The following is a 12,979-nucleotide window of genomic DNA, read 5'->3' as shown; positions in this document are numbered from 1 at the left end:
TGCGTGTGTCTCTGTCTACATTTCTCCCTCCCTAGGACACCAATCCTTGAATTAGAGACCACCTTAATCCACTATGACATCATCTTAACTTGATTACATCTGTAGACACCCTATTTCCAAACAAGGTCACATTCATGAGTTCTGGATAGACATGAGATTGGTGGGGGACAAAATACAACCCAGTAGAGTGCCTGTGAGTAATCACAGTAGTTTTCATTGGTTGCTGTTTCCATTGGCGAATTGTCGATTCAAATTTGGGAGCTCGGAATTGCTCAAAACAAGTGAGGTTCCCCTCACAAGAGAGTGGAGCTCACCATGTTATAGGGGTTATGTTATACCTAAAGTTAAGTTAATAGGGTTTTCTCCAGAGCTCACCAGAATGTTCTCAGAGGGAGCTCACTTCCAGTCTTCTGCAGCTGTCTAAGAGGGCCTGCACACCCACAGTGAAGCCCCGAGGGCTGGAAGATCAGAGTGGGAAAAGTGCAAAAGGGAAAAAGATGCTCCTTTCCAGTCCTGAGCTCATGACTCTTTCAAGCCCTCTCCTCTGTATCTCTGGCCCGTTCTCTTTCTCATGGCTTGGAAGGTCGGGCCTTCATCATCTTTATATCCTGATGAGTCTCAAATCTGTACCTTCCTTGCAAACCCCTTCCTAAAGCTTTAGTATCACATCCTCGACTTCCTGTTGGGTGCTCTATTTCATATGACCCCATCACCTCAAACCTCATGGTGTCCCAAACCACAATCAGTTTCTTACCCTGACTTCCCTATTTCAAAGAATCACTGAGGATGTTGGCTATCAAAAGGGTCCTTTTAGAAATCCAGCACAACTCTGGTTTTGTAAAAATGTGACCACCCAGCCAGCACATCAAACCAGATTTTTCCCCATTCCCCAGACTCCATACAACCTTCCCAATCCCCTCTTCCCCCCAAACTATTCCCTCCACCTAGAACACCATCCTCTTCACTCGGTTACATGCTGCAGGGACTTCCAGTTCCAGTTATAGTCACAGTATCTCCACCAAGAACTTTCTTGATGACTCCAAACAGAGTGCTCTCTTCCCCTTCTGACGCTTGTAGCCCTCGTCTGAGATGGATATTGCCTTATCTTGTGATCATGTTCACACGCTCATGAACTTCCACAAGGAGCCTAGCTTCATAGATCACTGCTCTCACTCTGTGGCGGGCACTGTTCGAAGTCTTTTACATATAATTACCTGTTGAATCTTTACAACAGTCCTGTGAGGTAGGTATTAATATTATATCCATTTCAGTGAAGAAGGAAATTTCTAGGACTCAGGGAGATTAAGGGATTTGCCCAACATCACACAGGTAGTAACTCCAAATCCCCGTTCTTAACCATCATACTATGCCATCTACACCACCTTCTGTGGCTACTTTTTTTTTTTTTTTTAAATCTCCACATTCCTCATTCCAACGTTCTTCTAAGTGTGACCTCAGGATTCCACCTTCCCGTTTGCTTGTCAGCAGCGTAGATTCCTAGCTCTGACCTAGTGCATCAGGTCGGGGCAGGGAGTAGGTTCTTAACACACGCTCGAGTTTGAGAGTCACTACCTGAACAAAACAGGCATTCGAGGGGTTAACTGGTGAAATGGGGTCAATTGACTCCAGCTCAGTCCAAAGATACTGCAGTGCCCAGTAAGGACACAGGGAGGGCCCATAGGTGCCACAGCATCCCAGACTCACAGCTCTTGCCTGCCGTGGGTCGTGGGATGCTGTGGACCAGCCAGAAGCTCAGGTCTTGTGCCTCACTTTCCCCTGTGCCTAGCTCAAGCTCCCAAACCCTGGCTACTCTTTCCCTAATGACCTATTTCCTCTTGAGGCATCAGTCTGTGCACTCCAGATTACTTTAAGTACTCCTTCTGGGAAGATCCCTTATTTTACCAATCTCTTCCATCGCTTTCAAATATGACTAATCTATATTCTAGGTGTGGCTTGCTAAATGGTTTGAAAAACACTCATCATTTACTGAGCACTTACTATTGCTCACAACAACCCCGTGAAGTGGGTGCTATTATTTAGACCTGTTTCAGGGAGAAGCTAATAATTTACCCAAGGTGGTGGCAAAGGTACAGCTGGAAAATGCAGAGGCAGATTTGGAACTCAGATCTGTTGGGTGTGGGAGACCACTCAGCCGTACTGCTTCCTACAAGTTTAAAGGCGATTCAACACTTCCTGGGCACCTACTGGGCCCCTGGCACTGAGTCTAATTATTTAATAACTCACCTGATTAGAGACTTTAAGAACATATTTACATTTCCTGGCCCAAAGAATGGTAACATTAATACAGTTGATCCCTTTGGCAGCAGTTCCAAATAAAGACATTAACAAGAGCTGCCCACCGGGCTTAAAGTAGAAATGCTCACACCCCAGCGGAGCTTCAGCTGACACATTTAGACACCTCCCCTCCACCCCTCCCCAGTCACCCACTCATCAATTATCTTCCAACTGGCTATCCTTATCCTCAGAAAGGAAACTCCTTCTCACTCCCTCCTATCACCTTCCAAAGCAACAAGCCATCCCCATCCTCCCCTCCTCCTTCTAAAGTGAATATTCTGGAATATCCTAACCCCGGAGCACTTTAGACCAATTCAGCATATCTAAGATAGTTCAACCTGTCTCAGTCCCCCCCAAAATAGCTTCCCACAAGGGCGGGAATTAGCACACGTGTTAGCCTTTTATTGTCTAACAGGGAGGGTGACCTTTCTTTTCTACACTAAGTGTGGCTTCTCAGCTGCCCCTTATTGTCCACATGTGTGTCCTCAAGTTGGGTGCACAGTCCCTTAGGTGTACTACTCAGTCAAACCTAATTTGTAGAAATTGTTCTCTGAAATCCAGGAATAAACTCCTGGCTATTTTCAGACAAAGATAGAGGTAGGAGTTTGTAGAAATGAGCTAGGAAGGAGCTTAAAATACTTCACATTCCAGAAACACCCTCCCTTCCCCCCAGGAGATGGCTTTATTCCCACTCCTTTCTCAGCAGAGTTGGACTCAGAGGAGCTGAGGCTTGGAGACAGACGGCTGGTCCTAGCTGTGTGGGCTTGGACAAATGATTTCAATGTGTCTGAGCTTCAGGTTGCTCATCTGTGAAATGGGGCTGATGCCACCCTGTTCTCTAGGTTATTGTAAGAATTAAGATATGTAAAACAACTAACACCAGTCCCCGTAAGTAGGAGTCTCTACTATTTTACCAAGGACCCATGAATTCTTTCAAGGCCAGGAAAGGGAGAGAAGTCCTACAAATTAGTCTCTTGATAAATGGCATCAAAGAAGCAGGATGAGTATACTGGGAGCAGAGTGACTAGAACTGAAAGAGGGAACTGCAGTTCTAAGAAGAGAGTCCCAACAATGCAAGCCTATTTTTATCAAACAACTACTTACAAACTAGGTTTGGTGACTTGGAGGCAGTGGGGATGGGGTAGAAAGTTTACCTGACAGGAGACTGGGTTTGGGATTCTGATTTTGTTGTGACCTTGAGCCAGAATCTGCTCTGGGCTCCGGTACTCTGTGGCAGAGGTTGCATACTTACACATTGTGATGAGGGGCACTTTGCAAATGTGAGGAATTTATAAGAGCTTTTTGACTCTACTCAGGCTATATAAGAGAGGGAGAGCAGGTAGGCAATACCAGCCAGGAGAGAGCTGTAAGGAAGGATTAACTGAGGCAAATTGGCTTCCCTCCACCATGATGCTCATGGCCTTTCCCAACAGCAACTGTTGGCCTTTCCCAGACCTGGAGTGGGGGTGGGGGGCTCTCTGGGGCAAAACTAAGCCACCCAGCCCACAAATGCGGCACAGTGACTAGTCATGGAACATTTGCTCTAGCTCATCCCAATAAGTGGCAGGCACAATGGCCCCAAGGAGAGACAATTCCATCAAGCAGTTAAGTGATGGAATTCCATATTTACCTCCCCCACACACCCCTTGCTAACAAAACACGCTGTCGTTATTATGCAGTGATTAAGACCTCAGGCTGTGGAGATAGGCAAAGCAAGTTTCCATCCCAATTCATTTACTTACTAGCCCGGTCACTTTGGGCAGTTGTATTTTCACTCTGAGAACCTCGGTCTCCCTCCTCCCTGGCCCCGGCAAGTAGTTGGTTGTGGTGTCCTACGTAAGAGGGAGCAGAGTGCTTTCGTATAGGCAGTGTTCTATCAGGAATGGCTGATGGCTGAATGGTTATTACAGGGCGCCTGGGTGGCTCAGTCGGTTAAGGAATGGTGATTATTCAATTTTCCTTTCTTCCATTTATGGCAAGTTTATGAGAGTGATGGGAGAGGGAAGGGGAGCCTTCATTTTCTTTCATTAATTGAGGGAAAAGGAAAAAAAAAATCACATTACATCACAAAACTGTAGAGAATTTTTAAGACATCCTGCGAAGTCATCGGATCACCAAGGTAAGAACGGTACCACCTTAAAGAATATAAGGTTTTATACTCTAGAAAGTGGCTTAGGGGCGCCTGAGTGGTGCAGTGGGTTAAACATCCGAATCTTGGTTTCGGCTCAGGTCATGCATGATCTCAGAGCCCTGATCTCAGGGTCTTGAGATCGAGCCCCTCGTCGGGCTCGGGGCTCAGTGCAGTCTGCTTGGGTTTCTCTCTCCCTCTCCCTCTGCCCCACCCCACCCCCATACATAAATAAATCTTAAAAAAAAAAAAAAAGGGGGCTTAAAGTCTACTACTTCATTAATACCTGCCAACCCCCTGTGCACTAGTATTTATCCCCATTTTACAGATTAGGAGACTAAGGGTCACAGAGGTAAAGCTAAAAGGCACAGAACAAGTTAGGTAGTGGAACTGGGATTTCAAACCTTCTAAAGTACAAATTCAGCACTCCTTGCAATTCACAAGAGAATTTCACGTTCACTAAGTACACCAAGCACTGCACCGACGTTGTTTAGACATGTCTGAAATGGCATCTCAGGAACCCAAAGTGGAATGACCTGGTTAGCAACATGGTTGGAGAAATGCAACCCTCTAGATCACTGGTGGTTACCCTAAAATTGTTTTCCTTGGCTCAGGGGGACTTGGTTGGCATAAGGTGCCCCCACTCTGACATGTTTGAGAAATCTTTTATTAGCAGAAGTCCCAGAAGGCAACATTTTAAAATCAGGCAATCGATAATCACAACTAAATACAAAATTTCAGGTAAACTTGCCTTTCAAAATAAATCTGACTCTTGCAACAGGAGAATTGCCCAAGAGTTGTTTTTTTTTTTCTTGTACAAAAACAATTAACACCACTTTGCAAAAGGCATACAAAAATACAGTATTAAAAAAAAAAACAAATAAAACAAACCACTGCTCCCAGCTTAATACCCAACAGCAGCTTATAAAACACAAGCTATTCAGGTGATACATCAGTAACCTACATCCCACCTGTTCTCCAAAGACAGTTCCAGAAGTCAGTTGGCTCCCGAAAACCATATTCAAGAAGGTAGAGAGGTTTTTTCCCAAACTTCCATTGGGGTTCTCTGAGGCCATGAAGCAACCTCAGAAACAGACCATTGTGCATAATAAGTTTGGAAGCAGCAGCTGGCTTTGCAGAGCCACAGAGAATGTTCTACCATCCTCCCCTCCCCCACTTTCCAAACCACAGCCAGTAGGCACCTGCTGCCCTGGGCAGGATTCTGGAGGGGCTGATCTTTCTTCTGGGCCAGGCTTAGGGGCTCCTGAGTTTGCCCACAGGACACCTGTTGGGTTGGATGCTTTTCCAGACTGGAGGCTACACCTGGAATCCACTTGGAGGTACCAAGTTCACCTGGGGCAAAATCCATGGTCGGCTAAGCAGAGTTCCTGGAAGCTCCTTTAAAACCCACCAGGAAACTAGTCCACCTTCTGGAGCACTGGATGAGTCCCAGCAGCTCTCCTAGCAAGAACTTCGGTAAGGCCCAGACGCTGGGAAAGAGATCTGACTCATGTCAGGCTGGCAAGGGGCCCAAGGGTGGCTGCAGAGCCAGCAAGCTAGCTCCTTGGAGTTGCACTAGAAGGACAGTTTGCATGGTTCTAGTAGAACTTCAAACTTACCAGTCAGGGACTGAGATGAGAGGGAAGTGGGAAAGAGGAAGTGGTAGAGTTCTCCCTCCCGAGGTGCCTGACATCTGCCTCGAGTAAAGATTCCAAGATGGAAAACACCTGGGCAGATAACACGTTCACAGCCAGGACTCCAAGCCTTTCCCAGGCCGCAGGCTAGGACCCATTTCCCAGGGTCTTGGGGAAATAGTTCTGACCTGTGGGAAAGGGGTGCTGTAGAGCCCATTGCAGAACAAAGGCAGAAGGAAACAAAAAAGTCCCTTGTGGGGACAGAATGGTTTTTCCCTCAGAGGATAGGGCCCAGAGGGCTTTGAGACAAAGAATCTAGAGGCCAAGCTCTTTAAATGTTCTCAAGGTCGTAGCATTTAGAGTGGGAGGAGGGGTGCTAACATTGTTTTATTTATATATATATATATATATATATATATATTTAAGGTTTCCAACTCCTCAGCTACTGTAAAGTGTCTGACAGTGAGGTAATGGTCCATGTTGATCAAGTCTGTGAGCCTGTCTTCACCCAAGACAGCTCGTGTGTCTCCTGGAAAGAAGAGCCTCAGGGAGAGCGTCCAGGCCCAGCTGTCCCAGCATCACCCCAGAGACACCAGTGGGAGCATCCTTTCCCAGCCCGAAGCTCATCCGGAGTGTGAGATTTCATGCCGGCTGCAGCCCCCCGACAACGTCCACCACCTGTTGCATAGCATCTGTCAGGCTTTTCTTCTGAGCTAGTGAGCTAGGCAGACCCCAGGTCTCCTCAGTCAGCTGCCTGCCTGAGAAGCCAAAGGCGCAGAGAAAACCCAGTGCTCCTGTGAGTCAGGGAGGAGGGAGAGCTGGCTTTCAAGGTTTCCAAGAACGCAAGCCCTTAGAGTGTGGGCACCGGCTGCACTGCATTCTGGAATGTACTGTTCCGCCGGTCCCACCGTCACCAAAATGTGCAAATTACCAAGGGGGAGAAGGAAGGTGAAAAAATAAACTCGAGTCTCTGTAAGACGGAGCAGTCAGGCTTTTTGGTCACTTAGTAGCCGCTGAGGTATGCAATTCTCTTCTGCAGTTGCTGCTGCCGGCATCGGAGCTGCCTTTTCTCCGTGGCCATCCTCTTCTCGGCCCCCACGAGGGCTTGCAAGTACTCCAAGGCCTTGCTCAGGATCACCACTTTGGGGGCCTTGGAGCAGCTGGCCAGGGTGGGTACCTGGTCCCTCAGGGCCAAGAACCTAGAACGGAGGTCATTCCGCCGTTTGCGCTCCAGGAAGTTGTGGTTCTTCCTCTTGGTCACATCCTCGGTGTCGGAACTGACAGGTTTGGGGTGGCAGGACTGGGGAGCATCACTTTCTACAGGTGGGGGACTCACAATCTCTTCATCTGCCTCTTCTTCCTTTTCCTCTGGGGCATCTCTCTTCAGAGCCTCTTCTTGGGGACCTCTCTCTGGAGCCCCTCCTTGGGAACAGCTTTCTGGAGGAAAACGGGCAGCGTAGTTGTGCTGTTGCTGATGGATGGAGATGTGGAAATGTTTCATGCAGGGGTCCAAAGGGTCTGCCCGCACCGTGATGGTGACCGGCTTCCGTACACCCAGGGACTGTCTCTTCTCCACTGTCACGACGTCAATTTCTTCACCCTCTGTCCAAGAAGAGAGATCCAGAGAAGAAACACACCCCATGAGAAACACACACACACACACACACACACACACAGACCTGACGCTGGGGCTTGGGAAAGGAGCTGACATTTTCCCCATTTAGATATAAACAGATTGAAGTGAGGAGAAAGACAACTGGTTCATTTGTAAGGGGGTAAGGGCAGCGTGAAGGAAAGAAGGGGAAATAAGCAAGAAGGAAAATATTCTCCAATTTCCTTTTGCACAGCAAGGCTTAGATAAGAACAAAAGGCAGACCCAAGCCAACAGCCCCCAGTCTGCCCAGGCGCTCCCCTCCCCCACCGAGGGGATGGAGAGAAAGAGCTATCGGCCCTGGGACAAAGTTTAGCTATAAAGATCTTCCCCGGTCGGGCTCTTTCATGCCCCATCAGAATTGTAAATGAGGGGTCTGTGGGCAGAGCTGCCCTTTGTTCCTGCCCAGCACAGTCTGCACTTGGGGAATTGTTACTTTTCACAAGTTATAAATCCTATTATTCCTCCACCTCTCAATTCTGCCATCCTTTTCAGCTGAAGATTCTGAGAAGGGAGGGCTACAACCCATCCCTCCTCACCCACAGGGGGAGGGAACGGGTTTCCCTGAGGAGCATTTTGCTCCTGGTTTCAATGGGTTTCTAGACATCCATCATTTTATAGGTCGCCTGCCCCACCCCCTTCCCTGGACCAGAAGAGGGTTGGATTTGTATTCGCCTGTCGGCAAAAGCTGCTGGAACTTCAGAAGGTACAAGCAAACATTTCCAAGCGACCTGTGCGGGGGACAGGGAACTGAGCAGCAACAGACTGTCCCAATACAAGGGCCAAAACACCAGGGACCTGGAGGCGCCTGGAAATGCCCCCGTCATTCCCTGGCTCACAGGTCTCTTAGGCTACCCAACCACGGAGAGGTGCAAATAGGGGACCTCCTTCCTGCTTCACGCATTTTGCAGCCCCCACATAGAGGGCCACCTTAATGCATTTCAGCCTGACAACAGAAGAGCTCAGTTCTCGGCCTCTTTTGAGTATCAGGATGCTTGAGCCCCTTTGTCAGGAAGGCTTCCATTGTGTGGACAATCGCATTATTTCTCCATTAATAAAACCTGACCATTCAGCCCTCCTGGCCACAAAGCCTGTGATTGGCTGGCTAAGCTGTGTTTGGAATGCTGTTTGACCCAGCCCCTAGCCCGTATTGGCTGAGCCTTGCCGTCAGTCACTCTCCCCACCCCCCCCTCTTTATTGTTTGCAATCTGTTGCATTTTGTTCTGGGCCATGTGGCCTGTGAGTGAACCAGGAGCTTGCAAACAGGTTCAGGTTAAAGGGCAAGTCAGAAAATGATTCAGGAGGCTTCCCCACATCCCAAACCTTTAATATTTCAGTGTTAAACCTCATAGCTGGTAAGGTTCTGCCTAACGAAGAAATAATGTAAGACACCATTCTTTTCAGAGATGGTCTAACTCTACCCAGACAAGGAAATGGCCTCAGCTGGACAATCAAGTCCAACCCTCTCGTGTGCAGGAGAAACTGAGATCCAGATCAGCCATGTCCGCATATCACCTTTGTAATGTTCTGGATCTCAAACTAAGATCTCCAAACTCCCCAGACAATGCGCTTTCCACTCTACCACTCCATCAGCTTTTGTAGAGATACATCTTTATTGGTTTCTTGATCTCAAAACTCCCATTCCAGCCATTAAACAAACATGAGCTCTTGGTGTTGAAAGCAAGCAGGTTAAAAATGACCTTAACACAGTGGACCAAAAAAAAATTGACTTTTAATTTCTTGTTATCCTTATTTTTCCCCTCAAGTGTATGACAACTTCCATACCCACTCCCCAGTTCCCTCTCAATCGGTCATGTAAAAGTTATTCTTTTTAAAGGCTACTGCGAGTTTTCTAGGTCCGGATTTACCTGATGCTAGTCAGTTGGCACCCTATAGAAGCACCCTCTCCAGTCTCTCTCCTGGTTAGAGGTCTAAGAGGCTAGGCTAAGAATATCGTAGTTTGGTGGCACAGGATGCTCAAAGTCTGCCCTTAGTGAGGTTTAAATTTGCATCCAAGGGTGGAGGAGGAAGCTGGTTCCATCTGTGACCCCAGCACCTAGCTCAGAGCTTGGTACCAAGCAGGGGCCAAAGAACATTTGTTGAATGCAAGGAAGCAGCTACACAGAGCCTACAGGTGAAATTAGGAGGGAGCTAGAGGAACATCTTCCCAACTCAGACCAAAGCAACAAACCAAGGTGTAGCCCTTCCGGGATAAGCTACCATGAAGACGCTGGAAACATCAAGAAAGTGCCTGGTTGCAATGGACGGTTGGGCAAAAGAAGATGGGGCTCAGTTCTAGTGATTTCCTATTTCTAAGCCTCAGTTTTTCCATCTGTTAATGGGGAGCATTCATTGCTCTGCTGCCCGTCTGGTGAGTGATTGTGTGGGGCACAAATGGTAAAGGGTGGGAGGGGTGCAAGGGGAGGGCATTATTGGCATTTTAAAGTAAAGCAGACAGGAAACTAGATTTTTTAAAGGGTGAAGGCTTTGGCTTTGCACAAAAGGCTCCTCAGCTTCCTCTCTCCCTAGGGGAGTGTGAGTTTCTCCAGGGAAAGTGGCAGCAACAAAAAACTTCAAGCCTGGAGTCACCTTTAAGGGACCCCTTCCAGCCTCCGGAGGAAGAAATCCCCCACAGTCCAATCCTAGTATTGTCCACTCTAAGCGCTAAGCCTCACCCTGTCTCCCTTGTCCCTTGGGGCTTCAATCATCATCAAAAGGACGCTGGCTCCCACGCCACTTCTTCAAACTGTTTACTAACACACCCACGTGCCAGACAGACACCGCCGGGGGCTACACCGGCAGCTTCAGCCAGAGAAAGGGGGAGGTGGCCGAAGGGCTTGCGAGGACCCAATGCCAGACCTCAGACAGCGGCAGAGTTTTGGCCACCCTTTGGGTGCCCCCCTCTTGGATGGCCCGGGGCGGTCCTTACCCGAGTCGCTTGGGCTCTCGGACCCCGAGCAGGCCTGGGTCTTGGGCTCGCCCAGCGGACCGGGGACAGCGGGAGCCGGGTTGCCGGCTTCGAGGCTGGGAGCGCAGTCTGGGGCGGCGGGCGCCTTGGGCGGGTTCCCCCGGGGTGCGCCGGCGGCGAGCCGGTCGCTCACCGCTCTCTCTAGTCGTTCCCGGGCGGAGAAGCCGCTCCACATGCAGTCACGGCGGATGATGGAGGCGTAGTTCCTGCCCCAGGCTTTCGAATGGCCCCGGGATTCCGCCTCTTCCCCGGCTCCCCCTCCGGGCCAAGGCTCCGGGGGACCAATTCCGGGGGCTGAGTCCCCGGCGCCTGGACCCGAGCCCCAGAGCGGCGACGTGGGGGGCGACGGCACCAGCTCGAATTTCTTCCAGATGTCCTCACTGGGCGCCGTGGAGCGGTAGAAATCTTCCCCGCAGTCATAGTCGTAGAAATAGTGCTGGTACGAGTCGAAGTCCATGTCCGCTCCCTGCGGGAGGGAAGGGGACTGGCTGATGGGGTGCGGGCCGGGGAAGGAGGCGTCCCCAGGTCCCCCAGCACAGCACAGCTGCCAGGCTCTCGTCCCTCCCCAACCTCCCGGCTGGCAGCCCGCGCCCTTCCCTCGCGTCCCGGGAAGCCCAGCCCTGGGTCGGCGTGCCCAGGGAAGCGGCTCACAGCGCGCGGACTCGGCTGCGGGGAGCGAGTTCAAAGCAAACTTTGCCAGCGCCGCCCGGAGCGCAGCTCCCAGGGCCCGGCCGGGCCGGGCGGGGGCGCGTGGTGCCCCGGAGGCAGCCTGCAGCCCGCCCCCCGGCGGCCCGTAGCCTCACCTCGCTCCCGCAGCCCGCCACCTGGAGCGGACCGGCTCCCCGCCGGCTCGGGGCAGCCCGGCAGCCCGCACACAGGCACATGCGCGCCACCGAGCGCGCGGCCCGCACTCAAGAGCGCGCCCCCCTTCGCGCGCGTCCCCGCCCTCGCTCGCGCACGACAGCCGGACGCTCCCGGGATCGGCGCGGGAGCGCGAGATGCAGGCGCATTGTTTCCAGCTGCCTTATATCTCGTCGCGCGCCCGGGGCTCTGGGGCCGGGGGCGGACCCTACGGGACAGACCCCGCCCCCCGCCCCCGCCGCCGACAGGTGGGGGCGGTGGAGTCTCCGCCCCACCCCTCCTGGCTGCTCTCTGCGGCTCTACTCTATTCCCTGGACGCCCCCCCAAAATGAATGGCACGCTGGGTCGTGCAGGGCAGGCAGCGAGCTGACACAGTTCGAGGGTCGTCTAGTGGAGGCGTGACTCTTCAGCTAGGCTTGGGCCGTCCCCAGCACGCAAACTAAGGCCGCACTCCTTGCCCACTCCGGGCTAGGGAATAGGGCTACCCCCTGCCCCGCCCCTTGAGCCCGCTTGGCGGGCTTGTTTCAGGTGCTTCTGCCCCGCGGTCGGGGTGTAGGTGGGGGGACTGGCGCACCTCCACCGCGCCACCTGGCGGCCCTCAGCCCGGAAGTGGGGCTGGTCCCGGGTATCCTCTTTATCACCTGTTGGCCAGTTTCTTTACCGCAGTGGTCCAAATCTGGACGTCAGAGAGGCGAGGTAGGAAGATTCTGGACTTTGGAGCGTGAAACTTAACCTTTCTGAGCTTCAGTTTCATCTATAAAATAAAGGGATGGTAATACTTACCTTACAGGGGTATTGTGAGGCTTTCTTTAAGACGATAGAGTAGGGAAGGTACTAGGCCAAGAAGACAGGCAAGTAAAACAGACTTAGCCCCTGGTGCACTGGTGGTAAGGAGGAGAACTTTTTCCCAGTGTCTAGGTCTGGGCTGAATCTCCCTTCCCTCGCACCACACACAAAACAGCCCTGTAGGAGCTATATTACTAGAGGAAAGAAAATGGGGATTTGGAGTCAAGAAGCTTCATTCAAGCTTTTGCTTTGCTATTTGCTAGCTGTGGGGCCAAGTCACTTGAAGCCTCTGTTTGCTCATCTGTAAAATGGGACCATTGCTTGCAGTTGCATCTATGGCCAAAATGATGGACATATAAGCCCTCTGAAATGTCATCCATCTTCTGTGCCTTTCGTGGGAAAAGAAAAGCTAAACTATATGGTCATTCTATTTAGGCCAAGTAAAGTAATTTGGGTTAGCAACCAATACATACATCTAGAACACATACATACATACATACATCTAGAATGTTCTATGTGGCATTCAAGGTCTGGTCGCTGTCTACAATCAGCAGCCAGATTGCCTGCTGTCTCTTTTCCTCCCACTCCTGTGGTCTAAGAACACCAAAGTACTCACTGTTGACATCTCAGCAGAGGGAAGTGAGAAGTGCAAGCAA

General features: G+C 50.8%; 1 protein-coding gene across 9 annotated transcripts in view; it reads right to left on the bottom strand.

The window, feature by feature from the left end:
* Positions 1-4,796: 4,796 nt before the first annotated feature.
* The window catches only part of MYCL (MYCL proto-oncogene, bHLH transcription factor), a 92,054-nt gene continuing 83,871 nt past the window's right edge, over positions 4,797-12,979 (bottom strand). For 6 of the 9 annotated variants that reach the window (XM_064589379.1, XM_064589380.1, XM_064589381.1 and 3 more), the window contains 3 exons: positions 12,179-12,291; positions 10,638-11,142; positions 4,797-7,659 (listed from right to left, as the gene is read on the bottom strand). In XM_064589379.1, coding sequence (XP_064445449.1) covers positions 7,061-7,659; positions 10,638-11,133 — 1,095 coding nt within the window. In that variant the 5' untranslated portion in view covers positions 11,134-11,142; positions 12,179-12,291 and the 3' untranslated portion in view covers positions 4,797-7,060. Of the gene's footprint in view, positions 7,660-10,637; positions 11,143-11,479; positions 12,148-12,178; positions 12,292-12,979 lie in introns of those variants that run through there. The other 3 variants (XM_064589378.1, XM_064589383.1, XM_045898000.2) reach the window with 2 other exon arrangements.

Source organism: Mirounga angustirostris, unplaced genomic scaffold, assembly GCF_029215605.1.
Source record: "Mirounga angustirostris isolate CCGP_5_RB_7025 unplaced genomic scaffold, mMirAng1.0.hap1 SCAF_4, whole genome shotgun sequence".
Lineage (NCBI taxonomy): Eukaryota > Metazoa > Chordata > Mammalia > Carnivora > Phocidae > Mirounga > Mirounga angustirostris.
Note: the sequence above shows the minus strand (reverse complement) of the source record. Positions and strands in the feature narration are given on the sequence as shown.